Here is a 22,473-nt window from a genome sequence, read left to right as displayed (position 1 = left end):
TGCCTTAGGGTGATGGGCCAGCACTTTTACAGAAACACTGTGAAATTCACAGTCCTTTTCCACACAGAGGCCCCCCCTTTTCTTTTTTTCTTAGACCAAAATGTGTTACTACATATTTTTAAGTTTATCCCTTCATTTAAAATTTAAGGAAACATATAGTGACCACACTGGATGCAGCAGACACCTTATTTATTCGTAGAACAGATGCGGAATAGTCAGCGGCAAAGTCAACCCCTTCAGGTTGCAATGGCTTTACGTCCTTCTTCTGAGAAGGATCCTGTCTGAGAGCAAGCACGTACTGTTGGTCCCATCTTAGTGCTTCTGGCTACACTGAACAAAATCACCAAGTCCTTTATTTCCCTGTGGTGATAAAACCACTTGTTCATTATGCAGAGAGTCACTATTAATATAGGAAGATATGATTGGAACCTGTGACCTAGAGGTTGGGTGCTCTCTATGCTGTTACCAAATAGCACCCAGTTCTTGTGAATACAAAATGCATCTGATCTGCTGCCAAATGTTCCTGTCTGCAGCAAAAGCTACTGGTTCACATTAGTGTGGCTCTTAAATGCATTAATGAACTAATTATTTTAAAATGCACAATGCTAACATCTTTGGGCTCACTCTTGTTCATTGTTATATCTGGGACTATGCTGAAGTTATTAACAAATCTACATGAAAAACACCAAAGACACTACTTAACCACATACACAATTTGTCAGGCAAATTCTAATTATAGTTGCTTTCATTTTGCCTTTTGATTCATCTAGCAGCTGTTGTGACTACCATGAAAAATAAGAAACTTAATTAAGGATGAATCTAAATAAATACTCTTTGGTATTTTTTTTCAAAATTGTATCTATAGTAACTAGAGAAAAAAATTCTTAAAGAACTTGGGGTAACATTTGTTCTGACACATCAACTTTAAAGAAATTAGCAGAGACTTTTCTACTCTAGGAATGTACATAATTTTGTTATTCTGGGAGAAAATGATTCATTGATTAGGCAGGTTCTTATATTAATATATCTCTGCTTAAAGTTTTTTCATCTTTGCTTATGGAGCTCGGAATGTGAGTTTTCTCCAATGTGTTAAGGACCTGAATATCATATTTTAACTTTCTAACTACATTTTTATTCTATATACAATTTAACAGATTATTTAGGTGCAGATGTACTAATAAAATCATAAGATCATATTGTACATACTGTACATCTGATATCTGAGTAGAGTTCTAGAATATTAAATCCCTACCAAAAGTCCTATCAAGATGTCACATTCTTACCCAATTATAAAATGAGCAGTAGGTGGCCTGAAACACTGTATTGTAGCCAAACAGATTACACGCACTTCAAATGACAAAAAACCAAAGTATTGCTTTTCACATGACAGGAGAATTACCTTTGCATACTTGCATACTATTGCAGTAATGTGTTAAAGAAACTAAAAGATTTTTTTAAATTCTTTTTTTTTTACAAAAGGATGTAACAGGGCATTAAGACATCTAAAAGGACAGCTGTGTGTCCAAAAAAATATCAATAGCTTATTTCTGAGTTGTGTATTTTAGTAATAAATTTTGCTGCAACTTTTAGAATTAGTTTTTCCTTTAATCTTTGATGTATCATAGATGTACTGTTCACTACTCTGTGTATCTTTTGCCAGTGGGTTTCACTGATGGGCTTCAGTTTGCTTCAATTTCATTTGATTCAATGGTTTTACTTAAAATTTGTGGAGAATACTTTTGTTCCCTGAAGTTTCTCAAATATATTTTATAAGATGTTAGCCTTATATTAAATAACAAACTAGGGTGTGATTGAAGTAGGGTTGCAGTCAAGGTTGTGTTTGCAGGGGATAAAAAATTACTGATCCTGCATAGATAGAGAATATACCACTGAATTAACTTCAGTCTTGTCCTGTGGTTTAAACCTGCTCCTATTTTGATACTTCATCTGGACTGCTCTGTGCAGCAAACACTCTGGGTGTCTCTGCTCCTCCTACCCCAAAGTTGAAATTGGCTTCTTTGAATCAATAAAAGTTTTATCATAGACCTTACTAACACCAGTATTGACTTCTTGCAGCCCTAAGTCTATGCTAAGCAGCAACATTCAATTTATAAAGGTGTGAAGTGGGAGAAATGCACACAAAGAAAAATCATTTAGTCTGCTATATAAAATGTGTTTTAGATTTAGCACTCTGAAGAGCAAAAAGTGCTAATATGTACTTTATTGATGCCAAGTCTGAGAATTTTCTCATCTGGCCTACAGAGAAGTGAAACAACTGTTTCAGTAATGTTGTATAATATTTTAAATGAAGGCAAAGGGAAGAACATTTTAAGCTGAAATTGTGGAAAATGTGTATTGAAGGGCCCTAAATTTATGTTTGTTCCCATTACCAAGAGTTATATTCCTCTATTGCAGAAAACATTGTAACTACAAATATTGGAGACCATAGTTTTAACTGTCATCTAAAATCAGAATCTAGCATGACATCTCCTAAATTTTTTTACGCTGAAGATTAATTAATGAACCAAACAGAAAATTTTCATTTACTTAGACTTTAGCATCTCCTGTTGCTTTAAGTTTGTTTGAAACATTTGATAAAAACTCACCTAATCCAGACATTGTTGGCTTATGAAACATGATGAGATCACAAATTAAGCAGTCATCGGACTGGCATTGTGATTTTTATCGTAAAGAAGCAAACTGTGTAACAATTTGTGTTCCTCTTGCCCAAGATTTCCAAGGATAAGCAGCACAGCGTGCGCAACATTTGACGTACTTGAAACCTGAATTTTTCAAAAAATTCTAATGACCCTTTACAACTGTGTATGTAGTGACCCACATCATCCATACATCTGGCCATGCTTTGTTTTCGGTGTGCTTTTTTTTCGGTGTCCTTTTCATTTTCTATCTAAACCAAAGTATTCATCATGGATTTCTGTTAATTTACTGGTTCAGTCTTCACTGTTTGATGGTAACACCAAAAATGAGGAATGGGTTGCACTCTGACAGCATCTCTTAGCATTCTTGCATTGTACCTCTGCAAGAGTCCTATAAGACGTTGAATGTTATCTCCTGTTTCTGTGATAACCTTATCTGTAAGAGGAGTTAGTTATACAGATTTTGAAACACCTTGTATATGAACAGCAGGTCATTTTTATTGAACTGCTCCCTGTGCAGTTCGCTAACTTTTCCTTGCTTAGATCTCTGATTGAAAACACAGGTAGCTAACAAAGGGATAAAATTACTCCTGTATAATCCTACAGTGCGTTTTTAATATAATGTGCTAATACATCGTCCGGTGTTCCAGGAGAATTACACCACTTCTGCGAGTAGGCCTGGCCAATATCCGATTGATTCTGGTCTGTGGGGATTGGCCGAGTTCAGTATAATTTCCTGTCTTGTTCCTTTCTTGTCTATTAGAGAGGGTTTGGATCTCTGGAAATCAATAGGCTTACACATGCAAAACGTGAGGTTATTCTCTAGCAAGCTTTGTTTGCGTCTGTAATTTATCGAAAATGCTATTTTTCTCCTCTGAACATGTCTGTGCACCCTTGTTTTTAGTAGGCTCCAAACTCTACTTAAACAAATACCCATTTAAACATACCCCCCAACGTATTCTTAAAGAAGAAGATACAAATTACCATGAAGATGCTGGAGGTGCTTAACACATGCATACCTAGGATCCGCTACTTAAGACGTTAATTGCACTTAACAGTTTTGTAAATGGGGTCCTATTTGTCTCAGCAGAATCATTAAAATTATGATTGATCCTAAAATGAACATTAAAGTTCTATTTAATTGTAACAGAGATATAAGCATCTAACAATCTAGTTCTGTTAACCCTGTGAACTTTGGAAAGACAGAAATTAGTGGTGTACAGTAGGATAACTTTTTGTAAGAAATATGTTTCTAATATTTCCCTTGCTTATTACAGAAATCGAAGCAAACTGAAGAAACAAAAGAGGATTCCCAGAATAGATTATCTAAAATTTCCCTGGAGTCTTTCAATAAATTTAACAGCAATAATGTACTTTTATTAGAAAAAGAGAAGAACTGTCTGAACGAGGTTGAAGGACAAAAGGAAGCAAAGGAAGCTTCCTTGAATAGCTTGGGTAGGCACGACGTGGACAATTTAGAATCCCTGAGTGATTCTCTATACGACAGCTTCTCCTCTTGCGCCAGCCAAGGCTCGAACGACGCGTGAGGACTCTCCCAGTGGGCTGTGACTGCAGCACATAACGGAGCTGAAGGTGAGCGGGCAGTGAGGGGGGAGAAGGATGGGTGAAAATTCTCCCTCTGAATGGCCGTATACACAGCGGGGTGTTCGTACTGTTCACCACACAGCAATAAGAAAGGCGAGACGCGGTCATCGTCCCGCGTGAGACCCAACACTGAACATGGTGAACAGTGACACAGAAAGAAAAGTCTTAATTTTGCACTTTTGTGAATATTTGTACAGATGTAAATATCTTGGGAAAATATATTTGTAGGGATAAATGACAGCAATAATTATTACATTGGTGCTATGCTCCTGTAATGGCAGATTACTAACTTAAAGAAATTAATGTTAATATTGACAAGAAAAGTTGGTAGATTTTTAAAAAAGATTTATAATTGTTCTAGTCTTAAAGCTGTATGTAGAAACACTGCGTTACCATAAACCTGAGCCTGCCAAATTGTCTGTAATAAACTTTCTCAGACTCCCTTTTACAAAACAGATTTTATTTTTTAATTCTAGTGCAATTCCATACAGGTGTTATAGGGAAATGTGCATTTCAGTTATTAAAACTTCACAACAGGTGTCTTATTTTGAAAGAGTTTTGACTTTTGACATGACAAGAAAATGAATCAATTAAAAGGCCTGATACTGCTGGTATTGACTTCATAAATCATGTGCATAACTGTTTGAAAGATCAGGGTCAAATAATTCACTGCTGACACAACCGGGAGTCTCATATGAGTGAGAACACAAACCACCCTTCTGGCTGCAGTGTAATTTCTTTATTTCCACCCCCTCTGTACTCATTTCCTATCATTTTCTGAATGTACCGTATTGTATTATCTTTTGTAGTCCCCGTTTTGGTCTTCATTAAATTGTAAGTGCTAAAATAATTTTTAAAACCCTAAACTCCTGTTTGTGATTCGCTTAAAGATGTTGGTGCTAACCAGTTCAAACATATCTAGGAGCAGGGGGGGTGGTGTGTATTGGGTGTTTTTGTTTTTTCTACAAAGGTTGTTTATATGTAAGGGAAAGTCTATTTCAAAGGTTCTGTGTATTTTTTCTAGATGTGAAGTATTTATAACTGCTTTTTGTACAGCGATCTGTAAACTAGATATATTTGGGATATTTCTAGACTCTACAGTTTCTTTAGCACATGCCTGTTAATCTTTGAAATATCGTACGATCAGTGTTAATATTTTGTGCAATTTGTTATATTTTGAGTCATTTCTGCCGTATATTCGCATCGGGGTTTTTTTTCGACTTTTAAGAAATTTTCATTGAAACATCTTTGGTAAATAAAAGTTCTCTTGCATACATGTGCTTCAAGAGGGGTATTCGGGAGGGGCCGGTGTGAACCCCGAGCTCGGGGTGGGGGTCGGTGTGAGCCCCGAGCTCGGGGTGGGGGTCGGTGTGAGCCCCGAGCTCGGGGTGGGGGTCGGCGCAGCCCCACAGGAGGCGCCCGCACACGTGACCACGTGCAGACTATACCTGAGACCAGCGCACGTGCCGCTGGGATTCCGCCATTTGAAGGATTTCGCGAGTCGGCGGCTGAGGAGGAATTTAAGCTTGATTGAGACTCTTCCCTTGCAGGTAAGACTGTGAAACAACCGAGGAGAAATACGTGGTTGTCGGGGGGGAGACGAGTCACCCCCTCAGGCTCGGTTAAAACAGCGCGAAAAACAACGTTTCCGCAGCCACGACAGCCCGGCTCCCTCAGCGCACCCGGGCGGGCGCTGCCCCGGCGCCTCCGACGGCTGCTGGCCGCGCGCGCCGCCTCAGCCCGGCCCGCTAACGGCCGCCGCTCGCGCCGCCTCAGCCCGGCCCGCTAACGGCCGCCGCTCGCGCCGCCTCAGCCCGGCCCGCTAACGGCCGCCGCTCGCGCCGCCTCAGCCCGCCCCGCCAACGGCTCTGCGCAGCCCGCTCGCCCCCGCCAACGGCCGCCGCAGCAGCCCGCCCCGCCGGCGGAGAGGGGTCCAGGCGCCCGGGACCGCCCGCGGGCAGCGAGCGGCGGGCTGCTGAGCCCCCAGCCAGGCGGGTGTCCGCGGGGAAGCACGGCGGTGTCGCACCAACACGTACGCGGCCACTCGGGCCTGTTTCCCGCGCGTTTTTACGCTTTAATTCCCTTTCATGGGGCTCGAAGGGAGAGGCCGGCGCCTGTCGGCATGAGGGGCCACCCGTGGGGCCGCGGCCTCCCCCGGTCCCTCCCGGGAAGGTGGCTGTGCGGGGCGGCTGCGGGCGGGGCCGCTGCGCTGTTCGCGCCCGGCCCGTAACTCGCCCAGAGCTGCGCTCCGGCAGCCACCTGTGGGCTTCGGGCGGGCGGGCAAGCTGGGGGAGCCGGGGCGAAGCGCCTCGCAGCCGCTTCCCGAGTTGCGGAGGAGGAGGTGAGCGAGCCGCTCCGGTGGGCAGAGGGTCGCGGGAGCTCGGGAGTGCGGCGCCGAGCTGGCGGTGCGGGCACAGGAGTGAGGTGTTTCCTCCGTCACTGAACTTTGTCGGTCTCCGAAGCGCGGCAGGCGAGGCGCGGGGCGGCTGGTGGGGATCCCCGCCCCGCGCCGCCGGCATCACATGGTGCTGGAGGAGGGAGGGGGAGCCGCCCCCCAGCTCTCGCTTCTCGTACAGTTTCTTACAGTCTCAGCGCTCAACTCCGGCGAGGCTGGAGCGCGGTGCGGGGCTGGGCAGGGCGGGAGCCGGGCGGGCTCCCCCGCCTGCTCCCGGGGCGCCTCTCCGCAGCGGAGGCGGCGGGGAAGCGGCACAAGTGCGCGGCGCCTCTGCTGCCTCCCTCCTGCTGATGCCCCTTCGCGACTGCACGCCAGCCCGGCGGCCGCGGCTCCGGGAGGATGCGGCTCTTTCTCCTCGCTGCAACTTTCTGGGGATTGTGCCTGGCTCCAGGTAAGGGGCTCCGCGCCGCTCCTCCCCGGAGGCGCCTCCGGCGATCTCGGTCTGCCCGGCGCTGCCTGCAGTGGCCGCGGGGAGGCTTCATCCCCTCGCAGTCCCTCGACGGAGCTGGCGCCGGGCGCGCAGCGGGAATGGTGCGGGGCAGCGGAGCCCGTCGTCCTGCCCGCGGCCCGGAGAGCTCCCCTTCGCCGGCGAGGGTGCAGCCCGGCCCGGTGTCCGCAGCGCTGGCCGGCCACGGGGCGAGGCGAGCTCCGCAGACAGCAGCCGGTCCCAGACTCCGAGGATGCCGCCTGCTGACCGCCTGTACCGCGCACACCTGCCCTGGGCGGCGGGTTGGCGGTCAGCCCTGCGGGGAGCGGGCTCGGTCCGGCCGCCGCGGCGCTCCCTGCGGAGGGGACACACAGGCTGGGGGTTCGCGCTGCGGGACGATGCGCTGCTCCCCGACGGGGTTCCGGGAGCCGCCGCGCTGCGGCGAGGAGCCGGGTGGAGGGCTGGGAGGAGCGGCTCCCGGAGAGCCGTGTGGAGCACCGCGTTTGCATGATAAAGGAGGGAGGTGAAGGATGCTCTGCAGCTGTAATTGTGCATGGCATAATAGTAATTAAATCACGTGTAATTAATTAGCAGCTAAGTAAACCCATCGGCACAAATAAGAGCCGAAGCCTGTCTATTAGCCGGGCTGCTCTCCCTGAAGCGCGGATAGTTTTTAACCCGCTGTGCTGAGGGCAGCATGGGGCCAGTGGTGCGGGGCTGGTGTCCCGCCGCCTGCTGGCGGTAGCGTCCCCAGCGCCGGAGCGGCGGAAGAGCTGCCTGTCCGCCCTGAAATCCCCACGGAAAGCAGTCTCATTCTGTACCGGGTGCTGAGCATATAAGGTATAGCCTTAGCGAGGTGGCCAACGCTGTTATTTTACGTTATTTTTGTCAAAGTCATACTTTTGCTGAGCTGTCGAGCAGTTAGGAACAGCAAAATGAGATGAGGGAAAGATGAGGAAGGTTTATGGCATGTGTTGATTTTTTTTTTCCTTAATATTACTGTTATTCAGAGCAAAATTCTATCTGTTCCAGGTTTGGGTTTGCAAATACAATGCTACCAGTGTGAGGAGTTCCAGCTAAATAATGATTGCTCTGCTCCAGAGTTCATCGTGAATTGTACAGTGAATGTTCAAGATATGTGTCAGAAAGAAGTAATGGAAAAAAGTTTTGGTAAGAATTTAATAATTATACATCTGTTTATTTGTGCTGGATAGTGTTTGTTGTTTTTGACTCCACGTATTTACTGTCTTCAGTGACAGATGAATCTGGCATTCCTACCTATGGGGACCAGATTCAATTTCTTCTACTTCTAAGTGACTTTGCAACTCAATAAAGTTAATAATTTGCCTTCAAAAAATGGTGTAAAAACTGAAGGATGCAAGCCAAATGTTGATAAAGCTGCTAATACACAGTCTTATGGGTCTCAGATTTAGTTTTCCTGCACTGGGAAATTAATAACAACAAGTTAGTTTAATCTCATTACAGTTAATTACATGGGCTTTTTCCCCAAGAGATGGAAGAGCATTAAATTAGTAATTCCCTCCTTTCTTTTATTTACTTTAGCAATTCATATTCTCTGAAAGTTCATCTTAAGGGAAGTGTAGTCATCTTTGCTTTCATCCATGAAAGAAAACATCAAGCAAAAGGGAGAGAAGGATATAAAGAAAGCATTTTGGGGAACTTGGGGTGTAGGGGAGGAAACAAGTGGATATATTTATCATACTAATTTTTTAGGTCTAAGGTTTTTTTTTTCCCATACTGTAATTAATATTCAGTTAGCATATTTGGAGATGGATGTGTTTGAAAGGAAACTATCTGTGATTCTGTGTCTCCCCTCTGGTGTCTTTTGAACTGTGCTAGAAATTGCTTTTTTCATTCAGTGTCATAGAAGACTTTTGAGTTGTACAGAGAACTGTCGCAGTTTTTAGACCGCTACATTGCTTTGTAGCCATCTAAGTGAATAGAAGACTACAGTTCTATTAGGGACTTCAGGAGTGGGTGGGGCAGCAAGGAAATGTGTTTGTGGGAGTCTTAGTCAGTGTAGAGTCCTGCTCTGCTGCAGCCAGCTGTTAAGACACTGGATATCGTAAAGGGCAAGCCAGGAATAGCTCATTGTGTGACCTCTGTACCAAGGAGTGTGCTTAAGGAGCAGAGGGCAGATCAGGACTTCAGAACCCTCATTTAAGGGGAAGCTGCTCTCTGGGATTGTGTATCTCGCACATGCGGTCAGTGCTTTAGACCATGGAGTTTACTGATGTAAACAATTGCTGTTAATATAAATTAAGCTGTAGTCTGTCCTTTCTCAGTGAGTCCTTCAGTAAGAGCAGAATGCCTCTCTACTTAGCAAATGTATGCAGCCATCTGTCTGGAACAGTGACATTGGTTCTTTGCATTAAGAAACTGTTCATTAGTATTTTCAAAGTGCTTATCAATCGGCAAGTTCCATTTGTGCTGGTACATTGAGATCACGATATTAGGAATCATAGAAAAATAATAACAATTGTTGTTATATGTATCAAGAGTGGTAGCTGAACTGCTGGTACTGTTTTATCCTGGGTAACACCATCCACAGTGACTGTATTTCTGTAAAATATCGAGAAGCTCCCCAGTGTAAACAGTTATATTTTTAAAGAAAGATGAGTCTCTTTGAAGCCATGTATTGTTGAGTATTTTATCTCAAGTTTACGTGAGAAAGGTATCAGGGATGCGAGGTAGTTACAGTTTGCAAGGTACTTTTAAAGTCCAGGTATATCTATATGAATGTTTGAAGGCTTTGCTATTTGTACACCACAGCTTCTATAGTGTTTTTAATAGGTTTGAATGGATGCTGTGGCAGTTTGAAAGGCTATCAACATGGTATATAGACCTAGACAAAAATGTCAGTTCTCATTTAATTCTTAACAGTTGTTTGGTATTGCTTGTTTGTTTGGGTTTTGGGGTTTTTTTTTAAATATCTTCCCTGTTTCCTTCGTGTTTTCCTCTCAGTGCAAGCTCACTCTCTATCAAGCCTTCCAGAAACATATCTGTAATCTTCCCTTCAGGTGAAGGTTAGAAAAGTGTTGTCAGTCAAGTAAACCCCTCACAGATTGAAGTGCAACTCTTCTGGGTAAGCAGCTAGGTTAGGGGACAGCCACTTGTGTGCTGTGTGTGTGGCAGGGAACAGTCAGTTCAGCACCTCTTCTCAGACTAGCAGGCTGCAGTACAGCCAGTGTGACTGTGACACATTGAAAATGCAAACTGGAACTGTTTGGGTAGATTTTTAGACATACATTGATGCATAACTTGTCCTTCCTTCTAGGAAGAAAGTGTTTTGCAATATAGTAAATAAGGAGCTCTTAAACTTCTGGGTGGGCTTTTTTCTGTGTGATTTTATATTGTCTCTGGGCAGATCCTTGGATTTTCCCTTTAGGAGGTAACTAACATGCTGTGCATAGCAGGTACCACTGTTTTATTTTATTTAATTTCCTTCTATAAATGTAGTTCTTATTCATTTTAAGCTTAGAGATTGTAAATTTCAGCTAGTGAATAAATTTAAATTTTTGACCTAACTATTTCAAATTAGCTGAAATTTACATTGCAAGTTTAGTTTCTCTGTTATCCTCAGCCAGTTCTAGAGAGGATTGGTTGTAAAAACAGATGATGCAGTTCATCATCCTTTATTGGTTTTTTTCCTAATTGATATTTAAATGTGTGTAATATAAATGCCTTATTCTCCCAAGTTTTATTTAATAATTCATTCTACTTCTACCAGTATACTTCGTAACTTGATTATTTTGGTTGTTGCTTATCATTGGAAGCTGAAGTCTTTCAAATATTGATTTAAATTTATAATTGACTTGAGTTTGAATTTTTAACCCAGAATATGAAAGATGTGAATTTGCATTTATTTGACAACACAATCTCATAATTAGAGTTTTTCCTCTTGACTAGATACAGCCAAAGGAGTGCAATTTAATTTTTATAGACTAACTCATTTTTCTCCTTAATAAAATATATCTGTGCCAGTGAGCTAAATGTTACAAGTTCTTCTAAACCTTATTTTAAAGTTAAATGCAATATTTTGAGATAAAGTTCATGATCTGAATCAGTAACCTATTGATGTAGTCACCCTTCCTTTGCAGTATCCATTAATCTGTGTGTGTGTTTTGCTATCAGGGGGTGGCTGACTTACATTTTGTGGTGTGCCTCCAATATTGTGCCCAGCTTGTAGCCAGTGGCCTTTTTCCTTATGTGTTTGTTAGTGTTCATTGAGTTGTGCAATGACAGCTCTTTGGTGCAGCTTCATTTCTGTATTAAACTTTATACAACCAATGCAGCGGAGAACTACAACTATGCGGTTTTCAAATATGGTGGTGTAAATAGTTCCTTATGCCTGATGGTAGTCAGAAACCTCTCTTCTTCAGTTGCTGTAAAAGTGGGGTTAGTGCTTCAAATGTTACTGTGTTCTCACAGAAGATTGTCTCAGTTTCTGGAGAACCATTCTTAGGAAGTACTTTTCTGCTTCAGGTGAGAAATAATAGCAGTGTAGGCATGTTCCTAACCCAGAGCTTAAGAAGTTGCTGTTACTGTCACAACCTTTGGTGTGAGTAATTAAGAATGTAGGTATTGGTCACTAATATTTTAAATTAGATCAACAGGCTTGGCATCACAGCTGTTTGTAGTATCAGGAACCAAATTGTTTCACAATTTTAAAATGGATTGAGAATTGAGCCTTACATAAGCATGTATCCGATTAAGTGATTATGTGGAACTAGTGTAATTCTGCCTCCCCTGAAAATGTGCACTTTGCTATGGCAGTTTATATTTCAGTTGCACTTTGGGGATCTGTCAGTGTGCAGAATTGGAGGCTCCGTCAGGTAACTGACACAATATTTTTCTCACTTTAAGTGGATTTGTATTTAAAAATTTTGGTAGAACAAGTTTTATGCAATTATGTTAATGCTCTCTTCCAGTGAGAGATACAGAAGTACAGGGTAGTTTATTTTGCCTGCAATGCAAAATCTTAAAAATGAATTTTTTAATTTAATATTTTTTTTAAAAAAAGTCAGTGCTTTCTTCCTTTAGAGGGAAGAATGGTGAGCATGGGAAGTGGTGCTGAGCACTACACCAAGTAATTTTTGTCTCACAGAAATTAACCCAAAGGATATGTTTCTAGCTCATTCTTCAACTGGATAAGTAGGTGTTTTAAAACTGTGTAAATGAAATGTTTGACCAAGTCCTTGTGTATAATAATTCCACTTGCAGATGCTTTGCGGAAATACCCATGGCAGATTCCCATCTCTCACGTGCCTCTCTCCTTCCCATGCTCCTGCATTTTTAGAATATATGTAGGAACAAAGAGATCCCATGGTATATATATCAGATGAAACATCTTGATGATATGTAGATGAGTATATAATATATATATGCTTTTATACATATATCATAGAAAACATACTGATAATGAACTTTACCTTTTACTGAAGGCAAGAACTATCTGAGCAAAATGAAAACTGGCACTGAGCATAGATCAGAAAGGAATAAAGCATGAGACAATCAGCCCAGAAAGCAGGCAGTCTGAAGTTCTCAGAACTCATAAGTAAACCTGCCATCTCTATGTTTTGAAGAATCTACTTTGTGCTCTAATGTAGTTGTGAGTGTACTTTTAGAAACTAACTTTTGCAAAGAAAAAAATTATCCACAGTAGCAAGACTGAGATTTTAAAATGTTCATCTATATAAAACTAAGATTGTTTATTAATTTCCTTTAGCAAGTGAATTAGGAAACAACCTCACTATTTCTGTTAACCTGCAATAAGAAACTTCTCTTTGGTTTACAATGGTCCTTTTAATGTATTTACATAGTACATAATCCGGCAGTGTAATTAAAGCAATTGCTGTAATTGTGTACTTAAAAGTAGTGCATGGGAACTTCATGAACAAGATCATAATCTCACCACTGGCCTATCCTTTTATTTATTTATGTATGTAACTCTTCTCATTGTGTTGCTGCTATGATTCATGTGTGCCTGTTAAGGATTACAGAAGCACGTACTTTTTTCTGGCTTCATATGTAGCATCCATTAGTACTAATGCTAATTGCATACTTGTGTCAAGGGAGAATTTTACTCTGGTGTATATTTATTGACAAAATGATTAAAACAGCAAACAAAGTTTAATGTCTTCAGAATCACTGTAGGCATTAAAGTTTTATAGGTAATAGCTGCATCCCTAGTATCCATTTAGAAACAGTAAGAAACATCCACTGAGCTAGCAGTGTTTTTTGGGTTTTTTTTTAATTTTGATTTTCTTCTATACTGTCTCTTCTGGTCAAAGCATGTGAACATAGCTCAAAAGAACTTTTTATTTTTTTTAATAAAAGTAAAAAGTATAATATAATAAATCTTTACTGGGGTAAACAAAATTAAAAACTTGGCATGTGATAGTCGTTACATACAACATTGTATCTCATGCTACCAGGTGCCCAATGAAATGAAGGCATAGTAACCAATATTGGAAATACGCAGTCAGTTTTTGATGCTGAATAAGACTTAGAATATATTTTGTTAATTTGTACTGTATGCTGAAGACTTGGAGCTATGGACATATCACCATCCAGAAACAGTTTTTTTCAGGTGCCAAAGCTGTTTTCTTACTAATCAATTCCTTCTGACCTTTGGGTTGCTCAGAAAACTTCCAGCCATATATGGGATGAACTGGACTAAGTGGAATTACAGAGGAATTACAGACAGTATGTAGTAGATTTGAGTTCTGACTGCCTTTAAATATTGAAAAGCAACAGCAGAGTTACCAGTTCAAGTAGTTTATGACTTGAAAGTCATAACAAAGATCCAAGTGATGAAGGGCTATATTATTTTAAGGAAGTTGTGAGATCCGGTCCACTGAATTTCATTTTTCACAGGACATGGACAATAGCCTTTTATGTTAGTTTATTTCTCAGACTTGTATGAAAGGTATACAAATGAGTTTTGTGAGGATACAGTGCCCACAGCCTGGAGTCTCTTAGACCTCCTATAAGAGTTTCCTATTGCATTTCATGCACAGATGAGTCTGTTTTCAAAAACTTTTTGTCGCCTGACCATATCACTCATCTCAGCTCCCAGTCACCTTATCAAACCATTGGCAAGCTTGCTTTAATTAATCCAGACTGGTTTAATTTCCATTTTTCCTTTGTAGTCTGGATATTTTTTTTTGAAAACTTGATATTACCTATTTTGCCCAATTACCAATAAGTTTTTGAATGTGGAAAAAGTAATATGAACACTGGGCAAGTCCATACTCTGAACAGGCTGTAAAGCTGTAAGCGTGAAAATAGCTAGAGATATAAAAGCTGAATGGATTTCAAAGATACTGGCATGTGAGTGTAAACATATGAGCCATTCCATTGAAATTGCTAAGGACATTAATTAGTAGGATGTAACAAGACTGCTCAAGTGTAAAATTATTTATGGGACTTATTAGAAGAGTATAGCATTTTAACATTTGTAATGGCATAAGGACTGTGGCTTTCCAGTTCAATTCAGCAGATGAGGATTGTCAAGAAAAATGCTCATACGGAATTCTGAAAATGAACTCCTAGTTCACCTTTCTTGCTAGAAGATCAAGTGCATTTAGGTCTTGATATCCAAGGTCATTTAAATCTTGATACCTTTGTATCAGGAAAACACAGATCATGGAAGGCTGTGACCCAGCTTTGTTTGAAAGATCGTGTATTTTAGTGCTTGACTGTAAGTCCACATTAGAGAGCAGAGAAATTAATAAGGACAGTAGAAAACAAAAGAATTAGATATGTGGGTTAAAGCTGAGCTTTGGCTTCTGGTTTGTAGCCTCTTGTGGCTTTAAAAAAAAATTGATAATACTACCATTAGCAGCTGTACTTAACTTTCTCAGCCTAGGCATTTTTAAGCAGTTTAATGCCTTGCTTCTGCTTTGTGATGCTACAAGCAGTGACAAAGGCTACTTTGTGCTGTTATTTACATTATTAACAATGCGGGTTTGAGTCATATTTCCAGTACTAGAATTAGAATGCATGACTTAGATACCATGGTAATCAAACCCCTTGTCCTCTGTTGGTCAACAGTTGTCCATTTTTTTTGTAAGATGATTTAGTTTCTGCAAGATGTCACATCAGCTAAGGTCAGAAGGAGAGTGAGGAAGCCAGGCTTTGTCAAAAGCCTTCTATTAGTTTCTGCAAAAAAGTACAACTTCTTAAAAGTGCTCAATATATGGAGGAGTTGTAAGTTTTCATAGAAAATCACAATGAAAAGATGCTAGTTCAAGCAGCTGGGGTTTGGTGGGGGGTGTTTTAGTTTAGTTTTGGGAGTTTTTTTAATAGAAATTTTATACTCTACAAGAGCCTAATGGCATGAGGATGGTTTGTATCACAGTATCACAGTATGTTCTGGATTGGAAGGGACCTCAAAAGATCATCTAGTCCAGTCCCCCTGCTGGAGCAGGAACGCCTAAGTGAGGTTGCACAGGAACATGTCCAGGTGGGTCTTGAATGTCTCCAGAGAAGGAGACTCCACAACCCCCCTGGGCAGCCTGTTCCAGTGTCTGTCACCCTTACTGAGAAGAAGTTTTTTCTCAGTTTTTTATCTTGTCTACTGAATGCATGAAAGGGAGAGGGGATTCAGCTACAGTCATAAAACACAGGATTAAAAATCAGGAGGTCTGTAATGTAGCTTTGCAGTAAATTTCAAGTCATTTCATCCCAGTGCCTCCATTTTTTAAATCTGGAAAACACTGATCATGGTTGCTTACAGTATTTAATTAGCTGTTTATAAGGCAATTAGTGAATTTCATGATAAAATTTCTGTCAAGGTGCAAATTATTTAAACCATTTGTGCGCTCCAGAGAGAAAGCTGAGAAGATGAGGATAGGAATAGTGTAAAATCATGAAACACAGAGGACATGATTGAATATGCTTATACTTTATACTGGCTTAAACTGTTTTTTAACAGTGTATTTACAATCACAGATGAATGGATTTGTGTTGGGGAAGCTTAATTCATATTTTAAACGAATAAAAAACAAGATTTGACTAAACCCATGACTTTGGGGAAGCACAATGTCAGAAGAATGATTGCTTTTCAACATTCAGTCACCTTCTAAGATAAAATACTTACATTCACTTTCTCTATAAAATACAGAGCAAATCACAACAGGGCCTTTAGCAGTCTGTCACTGTCTGATGTATGTGAACAAGTACTAGCTAAGGAATGGACAGTTATCATAGCAAAACTACTGAAGGCATAAATAGATGGGCATAAAACCTAATATGGAAACTAAAACACATTATTTAGAAACCTCTTTGTGTGTAGTCTGAATCAAATTTTGAACATTACTGATATAGTAAAGTCCAGAAATAGTCACATGTGTATTTTATTTACCTCAGAAAGGGATATTAAATGTTTACATGTTGTTCTTGCTAGTATAAGTTCTCATTTTAGATTTCACCAGACATCCCAAAAAGATCTTTTATAATTGCTACTGGGTGCTGAATGTCACTCAAGTGGAGTGGAGGCAAGTGACAGTTTAGTGCAAGAAATAAAGGAGGAAATATATAATCAAAGTCACAATGCAAGCATAGATAGGCAGACATCAAGTCTAAACACAATAGGAAGGAAAAGTTGCAGATTCGCCAAGACCAGATAATTGAAAGTTTCAGTGAAATACGATAATAGGAACTATCCAGGATACTGAAACGAAGGGAAAGTTTTAGTTCGTATATGTGGTCCTTGGGCTTGTCTTCATGAACATCATTAAGAGAACACCCAAAACAAATGACATACAGCTCATGAAAGCATGCTCACACCTGAGCTGGGACAACTGTTGGGTGCTTCACATGGATTGTGTGTGCCACAATATGAATTGTCTGCTGTTGGCCAGTTTTCTGCTGTTTGCTTGGAGGAGATGGGCAAGATTAAGCTCCAAATCTAAAAGAGTTGAGTGGAGAAATTCTGCCAAAGTCATACACTTGTCTTGATCAGCTTGCTAACTTTGAGTTACTTAAGGTATAAAACTTCTGTACATACTTGAAGCTATGGCTCTGCATATGCTTCCAGCTCCTGGTCCAGTCTTGAAAAGGCAGTTTTGTCATTGCTCAAGGATGCCGTGTTCCAGGGTAAAGCAGAGGGCTGCAATTTCCTGGTGAGGTGAGCCATGCAGAAAGCAGTTTCAGAGTAGTTGGGTCACAGAGTGGGAAGGTGACTGTCTTTTTTGGAAATCAGGTCACTGATCTTGAAGGTGGTACCCCAGTTGCCTATTTGGGCTTCAGAGACTGTATTTTGCTGAAGGACAGTCTTGCGAGGACAGGTGCAAACTGAATTTACGCACTGCTAGGATTACGGTTGGCTCTGTGGTTGGAGAGTCACGCTTATGCTTGCTCTTTTGGTTTTTTTTGTCTGTACCTGTTGTAACACAAGAATCGGAAGTGCCTAATTGAGGTCCTTTTCAAACAGAGAAAAGCTTGGATCTTCTGGTGCTTCCTGCATACACAGAGTGTAAGAAGTAGGTGTGATGTCACCTTTTTTGGTTGTCCTAGTAACAAGTTAAGCTGTTATTCAAGAGAACATGTACTGGGCTCTGCAGACAGGGTAGGTAGAAGACCTCTACTTTCGGATTTAAATAAATTGTAGCTTGAATTGTTTGTTGCTATAAAGACTGAATGTAGCTGCATGTGGCCAAAAGAGTGCCAGGATGTTGGGCACAGGATGAGACTGCAGCTGAGCAGAGGGGTTGAGCCTGGCAGTTGGCAGTGGGGTATGTGTATAGAATGGATCCAGGTGAGAAAAATTAGTACGACAAGCAGGAAATCTAGAAAAGCCTTGAGATTTACACCTTCATCACTTCATTGCATAGAATGAAACAGAACTCTTGCAGAAACAGTAGTTGGGGCCTCGACACTATCTAAATGTGTGATCACAGGTGGGGCAGAGAGAGATATAATGATGGGCAAGTTACTCAGTCTAGGAGTAAATTTGCAATGCCTGATTTAAGTCCATTTTAATGTTGTTTTGGTGGTTGTTTTTTGGTTTTGTGGATTTGAGTTTTTTGGAGTTGGTTTGTTTGTTTTGGGGTTTTTTTTTTTAGTAGTTGTAGTAGGAGTATGGGGAAGGAGAGGGTATTACTGCATTATCGTGCAGACATTCCAGCCTTGTGTATTCCCCTCTCTTAAAAGTACTTGAACTGTATCCTCAGTCAACTCCACAAATCTTGAAGCCAAATTGAAGGAAAAAAGTAAATTGGTCAGCAGTAGGTATTTCAGAGTAAAACATCATTATAGTTTCTGTGCCTATTCATAACACATGTTGCTGTCAGGGGCTGCTGAATCCATGAAAAAGGGTGAGGTATTTGTTACTCATCCATCGGAGACTGGGCAGTAAATATAGTAGTTGTTTATTGGTAAATATATTGAGTACTAGTGTAAACTGTAGGTAGCTGGGAATGAGACATCCCAGTAAAAGCAGAGTGTAAAATGAGTAGTCTTCTTCCCTAGTCAGCAACTTGGAACAATCTGAGGTAGAAGAAAACCTCCCAGAAAGGTTTGCAATTATATTTCTAGATGATGTCTTAATGAATGTATCAAGCTGATTGCTCAAGCAAGAATATCTGGTAATTAGCAGTTATGTCTGTGGTATGAGTCTTGTGAGGCAGATAACCACTTTGAAGAAGTCTGCAGTTCAGCCTGCTGGTGGCAATTGATTCAGGAAGATCTCAAATAGTTTCAGAACTGGCTCAACAGTACAATAAACTACTGCGAGAGAGGAGTCTGAGGAAAGGCATCCTTGAGCTGTAAAAGCAGCTACTCTCCGGAGCTAACCTGGAAAGGACAATGCTGTCCGAACTGAGCTCACTAGGTGAGCTGCAGTAACTGGGGTGTATGGTATGGTTGGTATGGTATGGATGATCCTGTTTACTGGAGCAAGGTGAGCTCTGTTTGTGTCATCAATCCATGGAAGTCAGTTGTACTAAGTTATTTCCTACCACAATTAAACCAGAATCACAATAAGATAGGAAGAAGGTTTAAGACTATTTTTTGTCCCTTTCTTTAATTCATGCTATTGAAAGTATCATTACTTTTTCACACTTGTGGTTAAAAAAAAAAATGAAGTCATAGTTGAAGTGTTTTAAAAATGTCATTCCTGTAGTGCTAGCGTTCTCTCTTTTTTCCATCAATTTTCCATGCCCGTTTTCATTTTATCTTGCTATAAGGGTACAGCAGAACTAGAGAAAAAGTGCAGCCTTTCTATGCTGATCAAGTTTAGTTCATAGCTGATGTTTTGGAAAAAGCAGCATTAGTGTATGCTAACAGCTGATTTGGGAGCTCAAAAGAAGCTATCAGGACTTAAAGAAGAAAGACTTGGATGTGAAGGGTATGTCTTTGGCCAAGTAGCTATTGAAAACCTGATAAAAGTGCTGACTTTTAATTATGTAAAGAATCTTGTTACTATTCAGATTACTAGGGCTGGGAATGGAAGTAAACAATTATTTGGGAGTGGAACTTCCTATTGTAAAATGTATTTACTGAAAAGCAACAGGAGAAACATTACAGAGGGATTTTTTTACTACTAGTTAGATTATTCTACTTAGGCATGAACATTGTCTATCTGTGCATGAAACTTTGAGTTGTAAAATTTCAATCTGTGTAGGTGTACTGTATTTTGACTTCAAAAGGAGGTCAGGATTATTCTGCGGAATATTTCCTGGAGAAGAGCACTATTTTAAATCATGGAGTCAAGCTGTGGGACTTTTTTTTTTTGCAGGAGCTCTCCTGAAGTTGTCTGGTGAAAATGTGCCTCAGATGGCATTATCTTTTTGTTCACAATACTGACCAATTCTAGGCTCCTAATCAACAGGAAAAGTGCGAAGTATAGGATGTTTCAGGGATCTAAACTAATCAATCACTTACTAGTTCAAATTGTGAACAGAGCGTTGCAGGAATCCAGTGAAAAGGAGATGGCAGGAAGAATGTGATGCATAAAACAATGGGAATAGGAAATCTGCCACTCTAAAAAAATTTTTAGAGATTTGGTCTTTAAGGAGGAAGTTAAGATTCGCTGCTGCTCATACAGAAGGCTGAGGAATGCCTGAGTTTGGTGGGTGGCTGTAGCTGCAGGGAAGGAATCTGTGATGAGAAGGTACAGGATTAGAGATATAAGAACAATTGCTGTGCCTAGGTGCCTAGTTCTGTTGAATACAGGATTCCTTTCTCCAGGGGGAAGGAAGAAAGTTAATCATAGCCATAGGAAGGGTCACGTCTGCCCCTGCTCTTGGAGGAGGAACATGGACAAAGACCTTTGTGGAATATATCAGCTGAGATTTCAGTATTGTAAGTTGATCAGTGGCAGCACAGTTGAGGCTCCTTGACAGCAGTGGTTTGTCAACGGAACCAGAGCTCTCTTCTTTTTGCAAGCTATAGTAATAAAGACTATGCCTCTTGGTCTGTGTGCGTTTGCTGTTACTACTAGAACAGCCTGTAGCTCTTCTTCCTTCTTGAGAAAAGGCTCTACCTGCTGTTTTGATTGATTGAAGCTCACTGGAGACAGAGGAAGATTTAGTACTGACTTGAGGGCTTCTCTTCATAAGTTTAACTAGACAGATAGCCTTAGAACATGTTCCAGAGTTTAGATTTGCAGAGGGAGAAGACAAAACAAGGAAATCCCCTTATTTTGGGGATGACAGCAATGTTGTGACAGTATAGAAGAATTGCTTTAATTAAAATTTTCTGAAGACAGGAAATCCTTCTTTCTGAGCATAACCCAAACCCAGTGCTTTGCTGCCATACACAGCATTTGTTAGCAGTCACTACTGCAGAGGTGTTTACTGGACTGTGTAGGTGCTCTAGGGCTTATTTCCAAAGTCTCCATGGACTGAACAACTATCTGCAGGTACTCTAAGTTCAGTACCTGCAGGTCATGCTCCTGCTTCACTTTCTCCAAAAAAATGGCTCGATCACTTTGTATTTAAAAACATTCTGGGACCATGCTACAGGATACAGAAGCACCATTCTCCGAGGGAATCCTGCTCCCTTACCCTTCAGAAGAAAAAAAGCTTTTGAGAATCCCATATTCAAAAAGATTAGTGATTTTATTATCCTTAGAAATATTTACATTTTTCGTAACTGCAAGGCCATACGAGCAGACCTCCATTATCTATGTGTTACGTCTCTGTTTTTCCAACACACAATTTCTACTGTATCACTTGCAGGAAAATTTTAGAATAATGGGAGGTAGAACTGCCACAACCATTTTCTAGTGTGACAGGGGAAAATGCGACTGTGTATTTTAATGCCCTTATAAACCATTTTAAAGTAACAGCTATGTGCATCCAAATATTTTTTTTTTCAGGTAAAAACCATTTGAGAAATTATAAATTTGATTGTTAATTAACATTAGATTACATTAAATTACATTTTAAAAGGGAAGACATTCAACTTGGAAAAGCCATTTCTGTAGAAATGGAAATTGTTGTTGAGGATATTAAGCTTCAAAGACAACAAGAACTGAGATTACCTGGAAAAGTACTTTTAGTTTTTCTTTTTAAAAAAAAAAAGGAGGGGGAGATGAAAGTTTTGCTGATAGTCATTTGATAGTCATTTTCCTTTCAATTGTGGTTACTTGTTTCTGTGTGGCAAATGAAGAAGAACAGGAAAACATGCTCTAAAGAAAAATTAATAGCATAGAAAACTGTAATTTTGTGGACACCTTAAACAACTCAGACATGTTCAGCAACAGAAACAAAACCCATTTTCAAACTAACTGCATTTCAGTTATAGCTATTCAAACAGCTAATTCCAAAAGATTAACAACTCTGGTTATAAAATGCATCATTTGATATACATTATGTAAATCAAGTTTGTAATATTTTTGGTTCCAACCAGAATCAAATAAAAGAAAAATCCAAACCAGAGTGACTGTGCTGCTCCTGCAGCGCAGAGCTGTTAGCTGTGTCACAGCTGAGGTGTCTGGCTTAATCACCAGCACTGCTTTGGAAATGTAAACTCCTTTTTCAAGTTTTCAAGCATGAATTGCGTTGTAAAGCAAAACCGTGTTCATATCAAACTAAGTAACCTTTGCTCTGTGTCACAGGAATCATGTATCGCAAATCCTGCGCGTCTTCGGCAGCGTGTCTGATAGCCTCTGCTGGGTACCAGTCCTTTTGCTCTCCCGGGAAGGTGAACTCTGTTTGCATCAGCTGCTGCAACACTCCGCTCTGCAATGGACCTCGACCAAAGAAGAGGGGGAATTCTGGCGTGGTGCCGAGGGCACAAGTGACAACCACCATTCTGCTCCTTAAAATGGCTCTTTTGGTTTTGTATTGCTAAAC

General features: G+C 40.8%; 2 protein-coding genes across 2 annotated transcripts in view; both read left to right on the top strand.

The window, feature by feature from the left end:
• Nucleotides 1-4,204, top strand: part of NCKAP5 (NCK associated protein 5) — a gene marked incomplete at both ends in the record, with an annotated part of 239,157 nt that extends 234,953 nt beyond the window's left edge. The window contains 1 exon segment of the mRNA XM_080346974.1: nt 3,935-4,204. Coding sequence (XP_080203100.1) covers nt 3,935-4,204 — 270 coding nt within the window.
• Nucleotides 4,205-7,056: 2,852 nt separating this feature from the next.
• LYPD1 (LY6/PLAUR domain containing 1) lies at nt 7,057-22,471 on the top strand (the record flags this gene model as incomplete). Its single annotated transcript, XM_080346505.1, has 3 exons — nt 7,057-7,108; nt 8,177-8,314; nt 22,236-22,471. 3 exons carry the CDS (start codon nt 7,057-7,059, stop codon nt 22,469-22,471), a joined length of 426 nt encoding a protein of 141 aa, XP_080202631.1.
• Between the last annotated feature and the right edge of the window lie 2 nt (nt 22,472-22,473).

The sequence above is a fragment of the Nesoenas mayeri genome (genome assembly GCF_963082525.1).
Source record: "Nesoenas mayeri genome assembly, chromosome: 6".
NCBI classification, from domain to species: domain Eukaryota; kingdom Metazoa; phylum Chordata; class Aves; order Columbiformes; family Columbidae; genus Nesoenas; species Nesoenas mayeri.
The sequence above is the reverse complement of the archived record's forward strand: the minus strand, read 5'-3'. Positions and strand labels throughout refer to the sequence as shown.